The following is a 19,929-nucleotide window of genomic DNA, read 5'->3' as shown; positions in this document are numbered from 1 at the left end:
GGTGCGGGAGATGGAAGTTAAGATGTGATGGGTTAAAAGATCAGCCAATTCTCTAGCTGCTGGTTTAGCCAAACAAGGGGCAAAAAGGGATTCAATATTTTGGGCTAAGTTGTAACTTTAGTGTCTTTTCTATTATTTTTCCTTTTCTTGAGGTCCTTTGTTGTACTTGAAAGATAAGTGTGTTTGTCTTCCTTTTGTAACTTTCCTTATGATGAATTAATGAAAGTGTTATTGATAAAAAAAATACTCAACTTACAAGCGTGGGCTGGTGTATCCGGTTTCCTTTTGCAATACAATACTTTACCTTTTTCAAAAGAAAAAAAAAATGAAGAAAACTTCGAAGGAATTGAGTCCTGTGCAGAATGAAGCTCCAAAGCGAGTTGAGAAAGAAATGCCCAAACGACCTTCTAAACTGGCTAGGTTTACTCAGGTGTATCAACCCACGGGGGTTATTAGGCAAGTATGCCCTTAAGTGGGCGACCAGATAGGCAGCAACATAAAGAGAACTAACAAAAAAGAAATAACAGGCCCATAAAGATAGACCCATTAGTTAACAAATAAATAAATAACATACTACAAGAAAAGATAGTAGGGCCCATTCGGCCCAGTCTCTCTACACTCCCCCTCAAACTGAGCATAGATGCCAATCATGCCCAACTTGCATATATAGTGTGTCATCTTCCCTCTTGGAACTCCCTTGGCCAAAATATCAGCCAACTGTTCTTCTGAGGTGATGAATGGCAAGCAAACTTCTCCTGAGGAAACTCTTTCCCGTATAAAATGTCTATCAACCTCAATGTGTTTAGTTCTGTCATGTTGAACAGGATTATGTGCAATATTGATAGCTGCTTAGTTGTCACAATAGAGCATCATTGGCTTCTCATAGTCAACCCCCAATTCTTCTAAAAGTGATTGTAGCCACAGTAATTCTGACACACCATGTGCCATTGCCATGTATTCTACTTCAGCAGAGGATCTGGCAACCACTGATTGTTTCTTATTCCTCCATGAAACAATGTTCCCTGCCACCAAAGCACAATAACCCGAGGTGGATCTCCTATCATCAATATATCTTGCCCAATCAGCATCAATGTATGCTTCCAGCTTCATGTGTCCATGTTTGGCAAATAGAATGCCTTTCCCCGGAGTACCTTTCTGAAGGGATGAGAGATAAATCACATGGACGCCCAAAAGGTGCGGAATAGGGTGGGCGAATTTCAAAAATTTCTCTCCCTTCAACTGGGAATCGTATTCCCTATTTTAGAAAAATCATATTTTTCAAGGATCAATCCTGAACCATAAACCGAACCAGATTTGAAACGAAACAGTGGGAGAGGGATATACCTGATACAGAGAAATAGTATCTCTCAATGGAGGTGTTCACGCCCAAAGAAGATCACCAAAAACTGCTCCCACTGAAGATGACACAGTGGATGGAGGAGCAGAATCAGCAGGGTCCGTCCCACGAACCGAATTCTTCAGCAAGAATCTAATGGAGGCAATGAGCACAACTTCCTATCAGCCATTCAGCAAAGATTGATATCAAGATCCAATCTTGACTACTCCTACAATGTTGGAGAACGAACTGGCAGTATGGTGGCGGCAGGAAGGGATTATAGGGAGAAGGTGCAGTCACACTGTGTATTCTTCTCACTGTAATTCGAGATCTAGTATCTCTGGAACTTCTGGGATGGTTTGGATGGTTCGCCCCCTCCTGCTTTTATAGGCTTAAAGAGATCAGCTCCTGATCTTATCAGGAGTTTCCCAATTCAGATCATTATCTGAATTTGGACTCTCTTTAAGTGATAAGGATAAGAACCTTATCTTATCTGCAAATTAGATCAGCCTTCTCCTGATCTTATCAGGAGGTTTCCAGATCTGAATTCAGATCTGATCTCTCTGAGTGGATAGGGTAGGACTCTATCCTATCTGCTGATTTAATCCCAGATCCGCCCCATCTATTTAACTAATCAAATTAGGCCAGTTCGAAATGGGCTTCAGGCCCAATAAGTCTATGTACTCAAAACTGCTTCCAAACTACTGCCCAGTTGGGCTTCTTTGTATGGCGTGGAACCCAAGCATTGATCTACACATCAGCCACATGGGTTCGGCCCAGCCTTTGTTACAAGGCCTGGCCGAATACACTGTTGTGGACAGTGCACCCCCTGAAACCCATCACATGGGCTTCTATTGGGCTCAACACTTACATTAAGTGGTCTCTGGGCCAAGCCACCTTATAAAAACCCAGGGACTGTGGGTAGATGCAAGATTAGCCCATTAGGCATTACCCTCAATGGCCTTACACTTAACCTCTCAGCCCATAATGATCAAACACTGCCCGACAAGAGAGGACCTCTCCCTCGGCTGCAAGGAACAGTGTTGCACTCTCTGCTTATATGGATCCTGGGAATTAAAACCTTTTGCAAACATTTTAGAAACCGTAACATATATACTTTTATATCTCATATAAAATATATTTTGCAAAACAAATCTCAACGATTGAAATCGGCTGCCGGCAGTCTTGGTTTCCATCAGAGAGAGTGCATCCCCGATCATTACCTTCGTCCGAAAAAGGGGCTGATCCTGTCACTATGATCACCCACTCAGATGAATTCTCAGATTGTCCCAACATACCCAAGTTTTGACCCCCGCTAAGGATTGATTGGTACATCAAAGACAGCCCAATCCGACACCTAGTGCAGTATCATAATCGAGTCTAGGGGTCGGGTGTAACTTTCCAGTTTTGCCCATTAATCTCCAAGGTCCAGGGCAACACTGGAAATCTGGTCCGGTTCAAAGATTCAATTAATCCTACACTGCATGTGCCTTGGGTCTCACCCTGGCGGCTGAGACCGGCCACCCCAACCGACTTGGTGGCACATCAGTGTCAACCTTATCAGGATAGGTCTCCCCAGACCGACCCACCGGCTGTGAACATTCTAAACTAACACGAGTCTCATTAAGTGTCTAGTTTAAGGGTATAACGCAGAAACAAACCACAAGAACATGAATCAAATATGCACTTTATTTATTTACAATAAACGTCAAAAGTACATCATTCCGATTGAAGCTAAGGGCATACAAAGACTGTCTAACACTTTCAAATAACACAGAACTCTTTCTGCAGCAGCTAAATGAGTATCTCTAGGAGAATACATAAATTGACTAATAACACTCACTGCATAGGAAATGTCCGGCCGAGTCATGCAAAGATAATAACAACTTCTCTCTACCATCAGCAATGGGAGCAAGAGACCCATCAGCAAGGGAGATTTTCTCTCTACCAGAGAGGAGGTGGTATGAACAAAAAAGATTAGACAAGCTAGTCATATGGTCTGATGCACCAAAATCAATGATCCAAGGGATTTTATGATTACCTGAAACTGAAGCATGGTTTGCAGAAGCACAAATACCTGAGTAAGCAAATGCTGATGATGATGATGTGTTGCCTGAAGAGTGAGATGTAGAGACAGTAGCTTCCAAGTGATTTAACAACCTTCCATACTTTTCAAAATATGCCTTCATTGCTGCCAGCTGTTCCATGGTTGACTTTTCTTCACTCTCCTTACTTCCTCCTTCAGATACTATGGCAACATTAGCTGACTTAGGCTTTCCTGTCTGACTGGTCTTCTTAAAATTGTTGTTATTCTTAAACCGCCAGGTAGAAGATCAGGATGAAGCTTCCAGCAAGCGTCCTTAGTATGCCTCAGTTTCTTGCAATATTCACATACCTACTCCTTCTCAATTGGACCCTTCGGCTTTATTCCAGCATGTGCAAAGTGTTCCGTAAGTGGACTTTGTAACTAAACTTGTCGCCTACTCTCCTCACTGCTTACCATAGCATATACCTAGGCAAGAGAAACCTCATCTTTGGCCAAAATATTCTGCCTAATGATATCAAACTCAAGGTTGAGTCCTGTAAGAAACTCAAAGACCCTGTTTCGTTCCACCAACTTCCTAAAAGTTTCTACATCCTCCGTACTCTCCCATACAACTGTTTCCATAACAACAATTTTCTACCATAGGGATTTCAGCATAAAATAGTAGATTGCCACACTCTTCTCCCCGTCTTAAGTTCTTCACATCACTTTTCGGCTTGTAGACTCTAGCCACATTCAACTTCTGTGAATAGGTTTCAGTAATACTGTCCCAGATCTCCTTGGCCGAGGACATCCAGAGATAGTGTTGACTGATATGATGCTACATAGAGTTGACCAATCATCCAATGACTGTATAGTTCTCTTGCATCCATTTCTCAAATTCAGAGTCTGTCTCTTCAGGTTTCACCTTAGTGCCTGTGAGACACCCTAATTTTCCTCTACTACAAACATAAATCCTTATAGACTATGCCCAAGCAAGATAACTGGTTTCATCTAGCTTAATTGTGGTCACACCAGTCAAAACAGAATCTATCGAGCCAAGCCCGAAAATAGGCACCTGCTTGAACTCACTTCCGTATTGCTCCATTAATCAAACGAAAATCAAAAAACCAGAAATATGATCTTTATAAACTTACTTGAAGTCAAACAAGTACCCAGATGCTTGAAAACTAGGGTTTCACTGTGTTCGGTTGTTAGGGAGAAAGAGAGAAGATGCAGTCGCTCCTACCAGAGCTTCCCAATCTCCTCCAAAACTGAACCGCCCTCTTTTAGAAGTCAAAAAGAACCCCCCAGGCACAAAGCGCCACACCCAATGCTTCACTTTTATCTATAACTTCGAATATCTCTAATCAGCTAGGGTTTTGGGCAAAAACAGTACAGCATCACTTCGTGGCAGTTTCCAGCCAGAATACAACTCTCCAAACCCTCTACCAACTAGGAAAAATGTCCTCTGAACTATATAGAACCTATCTCTCCATACACTCTTAATCGAAGGGTGTATGGGAAAAAAAGAAAAAAAAAAGAAGGAAGAAGAAACCTGCTCTGATACCAAGATGTAAATCAGTCCTGTAAAACTGATATAAACTAACTTGGTAAAATTTAGAAAGGAAGAAGAAAGAAAAATAGAGAACAGCAGCACAAAGGAAGAAGATGGAGAAAAGAAGAGGAAGAAGAAGAAGAGTTCGAATATCTCTTCCCTCCCTTCTCTAATCCTTTTCTTAAACTTCATTCTTAGGTAAACTACAAGTATGCCTTTAAGTGGGTGGCCAGCTAGGCAGTAACATAAAGAGAACTAACAAAAAAGAAATAGCAGGCCCATAAAGATAGGCCCATTAGCTAACAAATAAATAAATAACATACTACAAGAAAAGATACTAGGGCCCATTCGGCCCAGTCTCTCTACCGCCCGAAGAAACTCATTCAAAACACGACCAAGAAATAGAGGAAATCCAACCAGAAAGGATGGAGACCGAGATTCCCATACCAATCCCTAGGAGATTGGCGTACTCTTTAGCCCCAAGTGTAGACAATATGGGTCATTGGCATGCGAAAAAGATTGTTGATTCCTCTTGGAAACCAGAATGGTTAGCTACAGTGGAAGAGCTGAAGCAATCCAAGACTCTGCTGGATAGAAGACTAGAAAAGAAAACTTTTGATACTACACATACTAAAGAACAGGTAGGAGCTTCTTGAGTCTCTCAGATGATGACATGCAATCCGATGGGAATTTTGGACACAGGCCACTAGAAAAAGGAAGAGAAGTCGGAAAATTTATCCAATTGATGGTAAGAGGCCCTTCACTAGGTCACAAGTCGACCTTGGTAAGAAAATCTTAACTGATTCCTCATAATGGTATTTTTTGGAATATTAGAAGGATGAATAACCCACCCTCAATCCGTCGTTTGAAGAAAATTATTCAACTTCATCTTGTTGGTTTAGTAGAAATTGTTGAGTCCATGACTGAAGATAGTAATGCTGATATAATTGGTAGAAGGATACATTTGCACAATTGGATGAATAATGAATCCAACAAAATTTGGTTATTCTGGCATGATAATTTTTCTGTTGATTGTGTTGATAATTTTAATAAAATGTTGACTGTCCAGAGTGAGAATGTCTGGTATAAATCCTTTTCTGTTGTCTATTATTATTTATGCAAAGTGTGGTAGGCAGGATTGCAGACCTCTATGGGAAAGGATTGCAAATGTGGAGTGATACTTGAATGAACCTTGGTTGTTAGCAAGTGACTTCAACACTATTACCTCTCTGGATGAAAAGATAGGAGGCAGGGATCCAAACCTGGGTGTTATGAATGACTTTGCGGACCTAATTAATGAGATGGGTCTGTTGGATACACCGGAAACAAATATACTTAGTGTAACAATCGGGATGGTCTGGACTGTGTGTGGGCGCAGCTTGACCGCATCCTTGTCAATGGTGCTTGGCTTCAAGAATATCCATCCAAGTACACTGTTTGGAAGGAACCGGTGGCAGCCGATCCTCTGATGACTTTTTCGGAAGATCCATAAACTATGAGCTTCCCTTAAACAATGGAATATGGAGGTATTTGGAAATATCCATCAAAGAGTGAAAGAAGGAGAGGACTTAGTCCAGGAGGCTGAATTTCAACATTTGCAACTTAATAATCCAAACACTAAAGATGTATTGGCAGGAAGAAGAAAAAAATTGCATGAGCTATTGAAGATGGAAGAAAATTTTTGGAGACAGAAGTCTTGGGAGTGGTTAGCTGAAGGGGATAGAAACACAAAGTTTTTTCATGCCACAGTCAAAATGCAAATGTTTCGGAATAGAATCAGCCGTATTAAAATTCAGAATGGTGACTGAATCGCAGAGGAATACATGCTGAAAAGACAGGTGGAGGATTATTTTAAAAATGTTTTGTTTGAGGAACCGGTAGTTACAGATGAAGATCTTCTCTCAGTAATTCCTAGCTTGGTGACAAATGAAGATAATAGAATGCTAGAAGCAGAACCGACCCCTAAAGAAATTCAAGTAGCTGTGTGGTCATTAGACAAAGAAAGTTCACCAGGCCCATATGGCTTTATAAGTCATTTCTACAGAGCTTGTTGGAATATTATTAATGCTGATGCAATTCATTTCTTCTTCGAAGAGGGAAACCTGCTGGTAAGCTATACTGCCTCCTTTGTTTCTTTAATTCCCAAATGCTTAAATCCTAAAAAATTTTCAGATTTTAATCTCATTAGTCTTGGCAATTTCTGTTATAAAATAATTGCCAAAATTTGCACTAATTGGCTTTCAAATATTCTGGATAAGTTGGTTTCTTTGGAATAGGGTTCTTTTATTAAAGGGAGAAATATTGTACATAATATCTCTGTAGTTCAGGAGCTTAAGACTGATACTGACAGGAAAGTTCATGGGGGAAATGTGGTTATCAAACTTGACATTGCAAAGGCTTATGATCGGTTAAACTGGTCATTTCTTCAGCAAGTTCTTCTCAGATTTGGTTTCAATACAAGATAGGTAGACCTCATAATGAAAACAGCCCATAACTGCTGGTTCTCGATAATCTAAAACGGTGCTATGACCAAGGTTCTTTAGATCTACTAGAAGGGTGCGGAAAGGAGACCCCCCTCCCCGTATCTCTCCATATTAGCAGAGGAAGTTTTGAGTTGAGTTCCACTGAGATGTGGGAACGAAATGGCAGAGAATGGCTATGTTTCTTCTAGAGGATGTCCTTTAATCACCCACTATTTGTATGTGGATGACACCATAGTGTTTACTAGAGACACAAAACAGGCCTTGGAGAAAATAATGGAGGTGTTACAAAGGTATGAAAAATGCTCTGGACAACTTATCAACAAAAGAAAAAGTTGCTTCTTCACATCAGCGAAAGCCTCACCAGCTAAAATTCAGATAATTGAAAGAGCTATCGGTTCACCTACAAGAAACTCCCCTTTACATACTTGGGAGTTCCAATCACCAAGGGGAGAATTAAATCCATTCATTTTGAGGAGCTAATTTCAAAGAAAAATGCTAAACTGGCAGGGTGGAAGAGCAAATTTCTTTCAGCCGGAGGGAAACTAGTTCTCATCTGACATGTGCTCTCTAGCATTCCTATCCATGTATTGACGGCACCAACGGGAGTTCTCAGGCACATAGAGAAGATTTTCTCAGAGTTTCTTTGGTCGGATGGGAAACAAAACAAGCAGCATGTTTGGGTAATATGGCAGAAACTTTCAGGCCCATTTTAGGAAGGGGGTCTACAGCTCCCTAAACTAGCAGATATTCACTACTCCCTTCAGATAAAAGCATTGTGGAGAGGCTTATAGCAGAATTTTCTATGGGCTTCATTCTTTAAAGGCAAGTACTTGAAACACCAACACTTCTACATTTCCTCGTGTCCCTTGTGGGCAACATGAACTTGGAGAATTAATTGTTTCCTCATTGAGGATTTGGTGAAGGGTTCACAATGGCGTATAGGCACCGGCTCTGTTAATTTCTGGTTGGATAAGTGGTTGAACTCAGGCCCCTTAATTGACATGGTATCTAGCATGGAGGGGATTGATATTCAGCTCTGTGACTAGATCGATTAGCCCAAGATTAGTTCTAGGTAAGAAGAAGAAGAAGAAGAAGAAAGGGTTTGGTCTAGAGAAGAAAAGTTACTCTCTCCTAGCCGTCCTAGCCCAACTGTTGGGTGGACCATGTAAATCATAACAGTAACTAATATTATGTCCTAATCCACAGTATGTGCACTTCCTGGGTTCAGTACTTCTTCCTCTGCCACGACCTCCTCCTAACTCTCGACCTCCACTATGGCCACCAGTACGGTTAAACATAGGGCCACCCCGGTTCCCTGGAAATCCACGACCACCTCCACCACCTCTATTTCCACGACCTCTACCTCTTGTCACCACAAAACCAGATCTGTCCGAGAGTGAGGAGGACTCTATAGGATCAATAGAAATCCTCCGAAGGGCAAACACTTCCTCAAGAGAAGGGAGAGCAAAACCACCCAATATTTGTGCTCAAATAGGTTCATATTCAGCTTTTAAACCCACTAGAAACCTTGCCACATCAAGATGCTCTCGTTGTTGTTGCTGAACTTGAACATCCAGAGTCAAAGGATGGTACACATTAAGCTCATTACGAAGGCTCCTCATGCTTGCATAATATTCTTCTAGGTTTTTATTATTTTGTTTCAGCTTAAAGTACTCTTGGTAAAGTTGATACACTCTAGTGGTATTATCTTGGCCAGAATAGAGTTTCTTCGCATGGTCCCAGATTTCCTTAGCAGTATCAAGGAACATAAAATTTACACTATTTTTAGATTCCATGATATTCCACAGCCAGGTCATAATCTAAGCATCCTCCTGTTCCCAATCACTAAACCCTAGAGAATCAGAAGAAGGGTTCTCCTCTCTCACATGTGTCACCTTTTTCTTGGCTCTCAAAAACACTTCTACAGATTTAGCCATAACATAGTTCTCACCATTTAATTTGATAGAGGTCATCTGAACATTTAGGTAATCAGGGGGAACCATAACACTAGATTTGTGTTCACTACTATCTCCCATATCTGATTTTTTTTTCTTCACTCACTTGTATAACACACCACAAAACCCTAACTCACTTTGTTATCCCCCACTTTCAGCACCACCGACCTCTTCAAATACACATCACACACTTAACACTAGAGCTGTAATCAATCAGTCATTAAACCGAACACCTGTACTGCACACTACAGAACTAACCTGTACTCGACTGAACACTGCACCACCCGAACCTGCTCTTTGTACCATCAAATAGTGAGCTTCCTGCCAATCACCACAAACAGCCACCGCACCACAAACAGAGGCATGAAGGCCTCCTAAAGAGAAAAACAATCACTCCTTTGCAGCCTTTCACTTAATCTCCAAGGTATTCTTGAGAAATCTGCGAAACCCTATAGAAACTGGCGATAAAAAAACTGGGCAAATCTGAAAGAAAACGAGCAGATCTGAACTTGTTATATTTGCTCTAATACCATGTGAATAGATCAATTAGCCCTAGATTAGTTCTAGGTAAGAAGAAGAAGAAGAAAGGGTTCAGTCTAGAGAAGAAAAGTTACTCTCTCCTAGCCGACCCACTTGTATTTATATTGTATATAAGTTGAATTACAAAAGATGTATTGTCCCTCATTAAGTATGGGCCACATAACTTAAACTTAAACAAAACAGACTATTCACTCTCAACTGGATAGACAAATGACCAAAATACCCTTGTATTATCGACTCTAACAAGCTCAAAGTCCAGGATGTTTAAGATGACAATGAAGAATGGCAATTACAAAATCTCAGGTTGAATGAAGAAATTGTAAGGTTGATTAAAAGCTCAAAGATTCGGTTATCCAACCGACAAGATAAAGTGATATGGACAGCTAATAGTAATGGACTGTTCACTACCAAATCAGCTTGGAATTGGGTCAGACATCGCCATGAGGAGGTAGTGTGGGGGAAGGCTATTTGGAATCAGTTGACACCCACGAAAATTAGTTTCTTCATCTGGCAGTTGTTGAGAGCTAAAGTTGGGTTTGATTCAGATTATCAGTCAATTGAAATTCCCCTGGTGTCGAAACGTTGCTTCCGTAAAGAACCTCAAATTGAAGAGATGGACCACTTATTTGTACATAGTTGCTTGGCAAAGAAAATCTGGTCTTACTTCAGTTTGTTGTTGAGAATAGATTTCTATCATCATGAACCCATTTACGTGGTTTTAAATAGATGGATATTGGGAGCTGAGAATGCTCAAAATCAATGGGCTAGAACAGTGAAGGCTTTAGCCTGTTTTATTCCATGGGAGATTTGGAAAGAACAGTGTCAAAGAAGGATGGAAGGAGGTTTTAATTGTTCCCAACAGGTGATTTGGAGAATAGAAAGATGGATTCAGGAGATAGCTGGTTTGAGTAAGGAGACATCTTTTTTTATCTCTGTACAGAGGCAAGCTTTATTGAGATTGGGTAATAGAGTACCACCTCTGAAAAGTTCCAAGCTGAAAGTGATACATCTTCTGCCTGTTCCAGTGAACTTCTATAAACTTAACGTTGATGGCTCCTCAAGAGAAAACCCTGGTCCCAGTGGAGGGGGAATAATCTGAGACGGTGGTAACAGGTTTGTGGTTGCATGCAATAGTTGGTATGGAACAAATACTAATCTGTAAGCAGAGGCTGCAGCTTTGATAGAAACTGTTGAATTGGCTCGAACAATGGGTATAACAAAATTGTTAATCGAGACTGATTCAAAAACTCTTCATGATATATTGATGAAACATTGTAGAACTCCTTGGCAACTTTGGTATTGGATGGATCTCATGGAGAACTACCATGCGGTTATGGACTTGCACATTGTACGTATTTACAGAGAAGTAAATCAAGTCACAGACAATCTTTCCAAGATGGGTAGCGGTTCTTCTAACAACTTAATTTACAACTCAGAGATTGCTGAAGAATGATGGTCTTGGTATCCCTTTTTTGCAGCTTAGTTAGGATCCTTTTTGTTTATTTTAGAGATCATCTGGTTTTATGTGTAACTACTCAAGGGGTAAGGCTTTTACATCCCCCCCCCCCTTCTAGGTTATTATTCTTTTGAAATTGTTGTTGTTACAAAAGATGTTATTACACTAAATTATTCATTTTAAGGATTTATAATATTTTTATAATTCTTATACTAGTTACATTTTATTATTTTCTTATTTGTTTGGGTTCAATTGACATACAAGTCAGTGATATAATCTTGAACTCTAAAAGATTTCAAAACCTGAACTGATAAATAAAGAAAAACTTGGAGGATTTTATCCAATCAGCACACAAAGGTAACCAAGGAATTATTATTATCATTACTATTATATTAATAATAGTAATAATAATTAAAACAAGGACTAGTCCCTATATTTTCTTTTTCTTTCTTCTTTTTCTTCTCTTAAATATGTTGATTTTATATGTTTTTATGAGGTTTATACTTACCATAAGGAATATGGTAATTATTAGTCAAAGATTACTGCTGATTACTATAAAACCTAGGGAATTACCTTGGGAATTATAATTTTCTATTATAAAAAACCCACCACCTAGGCCACTAGACAACAAGGCTTGCCTTGGCGCCTTCAAAACTATGCTCACTCCTCATCAAAAGCATCGGCTGATATTCCAATTAAATGGGTAAAATTCAACTGAGGTTGCATTTAGATTATCTGGAAAATGTAACATTAGGACACCTAAAGGGTGGCCCTGGAAAAGGTGTATTAAAGAGCAATTTCAAAGCCTCAAGATAGTACCACCAGCCATTTCTGTAAAGCCTCATATTTAGATTCTATCTCCTCATCTTTCATCCAGGTTTCAATATAGAAGGTTGTTGCTAAATATCAGGTCCCATCAACCCTAAATCTATAATGCTTCATCATCTTTTTTTTTTCTTTTTTTTTTGAGAAAAAAGTAACTATTTCATTAAACCAAAAAGAGAGATGAACATGAGAGGATGTACAAGAGGTAGGGCTTTGCAAGAAAAAAAAAAAGTGAAAAAGCCCATACAAAAAATTCCTCTCTACACCTGATTTAGCTAATGAGTCTGCTATTTGATTAAGCTCTCTAGAATCCATCTGAAGCTGCAGCCAAGAAAAGAGATAAGCTCTCTTAATTCAAGGAGGTGAGCTAGTGACCAAGAACCTGCAAGGTCTAAGCTATTCTGAGGCCTGCAAGGAGGGCTTTTATTTCAGCTTCTGAGGCATCTCTTGTAGCTACAGGTCAACTAAAAGCCCACATCAGATTTCCATTAGCATTTAGAATACCCCCCCCCCCCCCCAAGTTCCTGCTTGGACCTCAGTTGAAGTTCTCAAACTACCATCAAATTGTAAGATATAGATATAGGCTGTAGATGGCCTGTGGGGATGGGTATGAATGGGATGAGGCACAAAAGGAGAAGAGTTCAAGATCTCAAAAGGATTTTTGTCAAGATCACCATATCTGAATCCCACAAAGAGTTTACTCTTAAGAATCCACGAGATCACTATAGCTAAGATATGCCTTTTAATGCCTTCCACGGGTGATGGATTTCATCATCTATCATATGAATTTTGACAATAGGAGGTCTAGAAGGAGCTTCAGAATGTGAGGATGACTCTTTGGCTAGTCTTGTTCAAGTCCTTGATAATGTGTGGCTGGACCCTTGCAGGTCTGATAGGCATATTTAGTCTCCTCACCCCTCTGAATCCTTTACTTGTGCTTCTTTCTTCTCTTCTTTATCTTCCTCTCCATCCCTTCAGACTTTTCATACCAAAGAAATTTGGTGTAAACTTATCCCCCCTAAAGTCGGGGCTCTGTGTTGGGAAGTGTTTTATGGGAAGATCAATACTTAGGACAATCTACAAAAGAGAAGGCCCCTTCTTTGTTTATCTCCAAACTGGTGTTTCCTCTATAAAGCCAATGGGGAGAGTTGTTATCACTTATTAATCTCCAGTTCATTTATGGCAGATATTTGGGAAAGGTTATTCCCTTTATTTGGGTGTAGGTGGACTTTGCCTTGGAGATACACAGGTTATTTGATCCTTCCACATTCAAGTAGTCAAAGAGAAGGGGCAGAATTCTTTGGAAATGTGCAAGGGCATCTTTGGTTTGGACTATTTAGGAAGAAAGAAACACTAGAATCTTCCTTGAGAAAGAGAGAAGTGAAGAAGAGGTGACAGTTTGCATACTAACAAGGGTGATTCATTGGGTAAAAACCTTGAACATCTCACAATTTTCCTTTGATGATATTTGGAGGAATTGGTTTTTGGTGGCAAAAAATCTCTTCAAAGAGGGAGAAGGCTTCTTCCCATTGGTTACCACCTGAAAATGATTTTATTAAACCAAACTTCGATGGGAGCAGCCAAGGAAATTCAGGCCCTTCAGGTATATGGGGGTTTTCATAAACGAAAAGGGTACTATTATGGCACTTTTTTTGGGCCCTGCAGGTGTGGAGGACTCTTTAAGAGCCAAAATCCTTGCTGTCCTTCAAGGGGTACATTTAGCAAGACAATTAAGCTTTGCCAAACTGGTTATTGAAGGTGATTCCAAGGTGGTAATAGGATGATTACAACAACCAGAGGTAGTAATTTGGAATTATAGGGAGGAAATAAAAAGGTTTATGTGGAAATCAGTTAGGGCAGCGATGGTGTGGACTGTATGGGAGGAAAGAAATGCAAGGATCTTCAATGAGAAGTACAGGTCGAAGGAAGAAATCGTGGAAATTATAAAGATAAGAGTTGCACATTGGGTAAAAACACTTGATCTCTTCCAAAGTTTCTCAATGACTGATATAATAAGGGTGTGGAATGAAGTGGCACACTCTTCTAGGAAGAAAGAAAGAAGAAAGAAAGAAATGTGATGGAATGGAGCTTTTAATAAAATCAAGCTGAACTTTGATGGGAACTCTATAGGAAACCCGGGATTGGCTGGCATTGGTGGTATGTTTAGAGATTCCTCAATCGAAGTGTTGGCAATGTATTCAGGACCATTTTTGTTATTGGAAACAGTAACTTCATTAATACAATTTTGAGTACAGCTGTCAACCCCTAAAAAGGGTGTTGGGCCCCAAGTAATCTTGATTACAAAACAGCCCAGAACATACTCTCCCTCACAGTCCCTTGTTTAGCCAATGCATCAGTTAAACCATTAGTTGATCTCCTTGTCCATTTGAAGCAAGCACCAATCTTCCTTGTTATATTGAGGATTTCCCTTATGGGATGTGCCTATAAATCCAGGCTCCCAACTTGCCTGATTGCAGCCAATCAATTAACAATTTAGAGTCTCCCTCTATCTCAATTTGGCGTAACCCCAATTGTTTGGCATATCTTACACCTTGAAGCAGAGCCATCATCTCCACTCTCAATGAGTCCCCCACTCTTATTGGCCCTGAAAACATAGCCACGATTCTGCCATTTCCATCTCTGAATACTCCCCAGGACCCAGATTACCTCTAGAGCTCCCATCAAATTAATGTACTCAGGACCTTTAGGGATAGGTGACTCACCAAAGGCTGAGCTGTTAGCATTTGCTACAGGGTCTAAAACTTGCTAAGCAAGCAGATTGAAAAACTTTTGAGGTCAAAGAAGATTCAAAACTGGTGATATCTTGGACTAACACCAGGAGTAATGCTCCTTGGATTTACAGGCGTTCCCTAAGGGAGATTGAAAGCCTAGCAAGGGAACTCAATGCCTCTTTTACATGGATCAGGACGACTGCCAACAGGATCGCCAACTCATTAGCCAAAAAGGCATTCTACAGGCAGCAGCTTTTATGGGATTTATTGTAACACTATGTTGGGCAATGACTGTATTTCTGTATTTCTCTGTAATACTGTAACCTGTTCACTTAATGATTAATAAAATTCTTCTTTTCTGATCAATAAATAAATAAATAGATTTAAATGGCTTACTTGTAACATGGCATTGAGATTTCAAAGGAGATCAACCAATGGTTTGTCAGACTTTTTAGCTAAGCAAGGGGTTAATAGGGAAAACCTGTTCTGGGCTCAGTTGTAAACAGATTTTTGCTGTTTCTTGGGGGAGCTTGATGTTGTTTTTTTATCTATCAAGAAAAAAAAAAAAGATATATAGGAGGTCAGGACCCACTAAATATCAAGCCCCATCAACCTTGTATCAATATTATGCTTACAACAAGCAGTATAGCAGTCTCTCTATTTGGGTAGCATATTGAGGTTGCTTCATACATATGCATGTTCCATCATATCTCTATTAATATATTAATTCACAAGCATAATTGAAAAAACATTAAATAACAGCTGTCTCAAATTGGGTTGCACCAACCTAGCTCTCTAGTTTACAGCACCCACCATTCTCATCTAAGTTACCCAAATATGGATAAGGATGTTAACACAGATACAGGTAATTTAATACATTTATACAGTGGCAGGTGCTGTGTCCGGCAAGATAATGTCAGAAAGGTATGCTAATTATGTAGTTGTATCCATGTGCCATAAATCCTCATCATATGTTCTATCAATGCCATGAACATCCATTACCCATGAAATGTAACAAAATTAGCAAAGTAAATGCTTTTTTATTGGTAGAGAAATAATGCTATTGACAATTAACTAGAGAAAATCAATACGTTTAGACATAGTTAAATTATTTATACTATATACACTTCCCACGCAAAGGGAATTACAAAATACAAGTACCTTTCTCTTATGGACAGACCAGAATGAAGTTTACATAGTCTGCCATAATACTGAGCCTCTCTGCAACCTATTAGAAACTTGCAGTCTGGAATAGGCAGTTAAAAGTTCAATCAGTTAACCAAAACTTCATCCATGAGACTACTGTCTGAGCTCTATTTAACCAACACCATATCAAAACAATTCCTCAGAAAGGGAATTCAGAGCACATTTAGTTTCACTGCATGACCTGCAGACATTGTCATCCATCAGTACCATAGAGCAGCGAGTAAACATCCATGCATGCAAACCATTCTGTCCATCCTTCACCCTGGTCTTTCAAGATTACTACGAGTTTCCTTTGACACCCCACATTTGACCAAAACATGACCAAGTAAATTGAAAGTAGAATCAGCCTCATTTAATCATCTTTTGAAAAGTTTCTATTGCTTCCTTCATCTATCAGTACCATAGAGTAGAGAGTTGTCATCCATGCACGCAAACCATGGTGGCCATCCGTCACCCTTGTCTCTTCCAGCTTACTAATAGCTCCCTTTGACACCCCACATTTGACCAAAACACTACCGAGTAATTTGAAGGTATAATCATCAGGCTGGATGCCTGATTTCATCATCTCCTGAAAAGTTTCTACTGCTTCCTTCAATCTTCCAACTGATGCAAATAAACCAATTATATGGTTATAACTCAAAACATTGGTTAGCAGTCCTAGATGTTGCATCTTGCGTGCAATCTGAATTGCTTCCTCAAATCTTCCTAGTCTTTTGTACATACACAAAATCATTGCAAATGAGAACTCATTTGCAACTCCTCTCTGCTTCAAGTCTTCAAATATTTCTTCAGCCTGTTTAACCATCAAACGTTCACTGTAGAGATAGATCATACAATTTGATGGGTACACATCAGGAGACTCAGGACCTGCCTCAAATGATTGAAGTAGCTTGTATGTTTCCTCCGCTTCTTGCAAATATCCAACCTTGGAATAGAGCTTAATCATGGAATTATAGATAATGGGATTGCCAGGGAAGCCAGCACTTCTCATTGCATTGACATATCTCATGGCTTCTTTAACACATCCAGCATCAGCAAAGGCATTTATCAGGATACCAAAAACAACAATATCAGGTTGAATACCAAAGGCAAGCATCTCTTTAAATAGTCCCTCTGCCATTTCCAACTGACCAATCTTGACAAAGCTTGAAATTATTGCACAGTATGGAACACAGACACTTACTAATCCCTTCTCTTGCATCTTCCTGACATAAGGTTTTGCTATGTGTGGAAGATCAGCACTGGATAAGATTTGTATTAAACAATTATAACTGCATTTGTCAGGTAAAACACCATGATTCTCCATACTATCAAAGAGATGGCATGCTTTATCATATTGCTTGCTTATCCCATAAGCCTTGATCATCACATTGAACTCAAGAGTAGTTAATTTCTTCTCATTTTGGCAACATAGAAAAACATTTTCAGCTTCCAAAATGTAGCCCCTCTCTCCATAGGCATCAATGTGGGCAGAATAGCACTCAGAACTCATCTTCCCTGTGAAATGAAACCTCTCAAACCAAGACCAAGACTTGTTGAGCATCCCAGCCTCTATGTACATTCTAGTTAGAGATGATTGAGTAAACTCATCTATATCAAGACCCTGCTTGTCCATCTCTGAGACAAGAGCTTCAGCTTCTCCAACCATATGCCTTATTGAGAATGCATATAGGAGGGTGCGGTAACTCACAAAGTCTGGTTCAAGGAAAGCCTCCTTCATCTTTGTAAAATAGCTGACTGCCGTGTTAATGTCATCATTTTTTGCATAGAGAGAAATAAGGATGTTATATGTTCTCGTATCAGGCAGGCACCGAAGTTCTTCCATCTTTTGCATCAAGGAAGCCACCTCTTGCAGTTGTCCATTGTTCCCATAAATGTGAATCATTGTATTAAAAGTTACGGTGTTGGGGAGAATCCCTTCTTTCAGCATCTGAGCGAATGTTTCTGATGCTTCCTGAAGTTGGCCAGCCTTCCCATATGTGTCAATCAAGGTATTATATGTGTATGAACTGAAAGGCATGTGAGGGTGAGAAGTACCATTTATGGTAGAAGTAACTCTTCCTCCATTCTTACCCAATTTACCTGATGACCACTCCTTAAAGAATTGTTCAGCCTTTTCAAATTCCCCTCCCTTCTTGTAAGTGTGAACGACAATACCCATTGTTACCTCATCAGGTTCCATACCTTGCTGCTTCATCCGTTCCAGCCAAAGAAGAGCCTCTTCCCTAAGGCCACCTTTAGCATAAACATCAATTAAGGTACCATAAGTAGAATTTGTGGGCATTATTCGTTTGTCCTCCATCTCACCCCAGAGGCTCTCCAAGTGGTTCCATCTCTGTGCTTTTCCAAGAATCCGGAGCATGATATTGTAGTGAATCACATTCAGTTCATAGCAACCCTTCCTCTTGAGCCATTCAAAGATTTCAAGAGCTCTTTCCCAACTTGACTGCTCCTTGAGAATTATGCTTCTCTCTTTGTTGTTGAGGCTGTCCTCCCACGGCTTCAAAGCCTCATCCAGATTGTCAACTGCTTCCAGTGCTTGCAAGATTGCCGGGATGCGTCCTCCATAAGAAGTCCATTTTGCTGAAGGCTTTGTCTCCATCTTCCCAACTGAAGAATTCCTCCACCCAGAACTGAATTTAACCGCACCATCGTTCTTCCTTTCAGGTACCCCATTATTCTTACTCTTCCCTCTATTTTTGTCTACAGAACTGCTATGCCCTGGACTGGGACTAAGTGCATCATCTCTTCTATCATTCTGGTCTTTTCTATAAATTATACTGGTTTCCTTGTGAACTACATTTCGACCTACAAGCAATGTCGGTTCTCTCCGCTTCTTAACAGGTTTAACTCTATCGAATGGCTCTACTGGAACTCCAAAATTGGTAGTAGACCTTGTGGAACCCAGAGTGTGAAAACAGCTGGTATTCAACAGCTGGAACTTCCCAAACATTCTTGCATATGTATCCGCAACAATTTTTCTAAAATATCCGCCCCAAAACCCTACAAGATTACTAAAAATAAAGGGAGCTCAACCGATGCATCCAAATGGGCCTGAGTTGACTCTCCCGGATTATCCACTCCAGCTCTTCAAACCCCCAAAAGACTCGATAGCTACGCTATAGGGTGAAAGTTCAAGGCGTTTATAACAGATTTCCCCCTTCTTTTTCTTTTACAGAGAACAGAGTTGTATTTGCCAGTAAAACATTGCATAAGTTCAAGTAAAATGGTTTCTCTATAACAAGCGAACGTAAAAAAGAACGAAAAAATAAACAAAAAGGAATGAAAGAGAAGGAAATCTAAGACAGAAAAGAAGCGGGGCTCACCTGTATAGGCTCACGGAAGAACGATATTCTCAAATTGATTATCGAGAAAATATCTCTCGACCATCCCTATTAGTGTATTTTGGGCCTAGTGTCACTTTTTGTCCCTTAATTTTAAAATGCAACAATTCAATATCTAACTTTCAAAACATGACAATAATAACTAGTTGTTAATCGATCATCAAGTGGCATTTGAAAAAAACAAAAATGTCTTTAGAATGTCATCTAATTTTCTTTATCAACCATCAAAACATTGGCAAATTATTAACGGTTTCAAAGCCTTGCCTTCTATTCAAGAAAGTTGGGTCACCAGAATGCCCACTCAAACATGACCCCAACTTTCTTGAACGGAAAAAACAAAGATTTGGGATTATTAATTTTTGACAATGTTTAGATGGTTGATAAAGAAAATTAAATAACACTTGAAGGGCATTTGTGTCTTTTTCAAATTTCACTTAACGACTGATTAACAGCTAGTTAATGGCAGGTATT

At 39.8% G+C, this 19,929-nt stretch overlaps 3 protein-coding genes across 6 annotated transcripts in view; 2 read left to right on the top strand and 1 right to left on the bottom strand.

The window, feature by feature from the left end:
- Positions 1 to 19,640, bottom strand: part of LOC104589650 (Tetratricopeptide repeat (TPR)-like superfamily protein) — an 82,296-nt gene extending 62,656 nt beyond the window's left edge. For all 4 annotated transcript variants that reach the window (XM_088895096.1, XM_088895097.1, XM_088895098.1 and 1 more), the window contains exon 1: positions 16,070 to 19,640. In XM_088895096.1, the coding sequence (XP_088751222.1) occupies positions 16,467 to 19,067 (2,601 nt within the window). In that variant the 5' untranslated portion in view covers positions 19,068 to 19,640 and the 3' untranslated portion in view covers positions 16,070 to 16,466. The remainder of the gene's footprint in view (positions 1 to 16,069) is intronic.
- LOC148804110 (uncharacterized) lies at positions 6,741 to 7,382 on the top strand. The gene is made up of 2 exons (XM_088899503.1): positions 6,741 to 7,025; positions 7,194 to 7,382. The coding sequence occupies exons 1-2, from the start codon at positions 6,741 to 6,743 to the stop codon at positions 7,380 to 7,382; spliced, it is 474 nt and encodes a 157-aa protein (XP_088755629.1).
- LOC148804109 (uncharacterized) lies at positions 7,560 to 10,994 on the top strand. Its single transcript, XM_088899502.1, has 2 exons — positions 7,560 to 7,690; positions 10,199 to 10,994. The coding sequence occupies exons 1-2, from the start codon at positions 7,560 to 7,562 to the stop codon at positions 10,992 to 10,994; spliced, it is 927 nt and encodes a 308-aa protein (XP_088755628.1).
- Positions 19,641 to 19,929: the final 289 nt, after the last annotated feature.

This window comes from Nelumbo nucifera, chromosome 1 (genome assembly GCF_055504915.1).
Source record: "Nelumbo nucifera cultivar China Antique chromosome 1, China Antique-T2T, whole genome shotgun sequence".
NCBI classification, from domain to species: domain Eukaryota; kingdom Viridiplantae; phylum Streptophyta; class Magnoliopsida; order Proteales; family Nelumbonaceae; genus Nelumbo; species Nelumbo nucifera.
The sequence above is the reverse complement of the archived record's forward strand: the minus strand, read 5'-3'. Positions and strand labels throughout refer to the sequence as shown.

Coding starts and splice junctions, on each gene's coding strand:
- LOC148804110 (XM_088899503.1), top strand. CDS start 6,741: ATGCTGAAAAGACAGGTGGAGGATTATTTTAAAAATGTTTTGTTTGAG. Junction 7,026..7,193: donor TCGAAGAGGGAAACCTGCTG/GTAAGCTATACT, acceptor TCTTTGGAATAG/GGTTCTTTTATTAAAGGGAG.
- LOC148804109 (XM_088899502.1), top strand. CDS start 7,560: ATGGCAGAGAATGGCTATGTTTCTTCTAGAGGATGTCCTTTAATCACC. Junction 7,691..10,198: donor ATAATGGAGGTGTTACAAAG/GTATGAAAAATG, acceptor ACAAAATCTCAG/GTTGAATGAAGAAATTGTAA.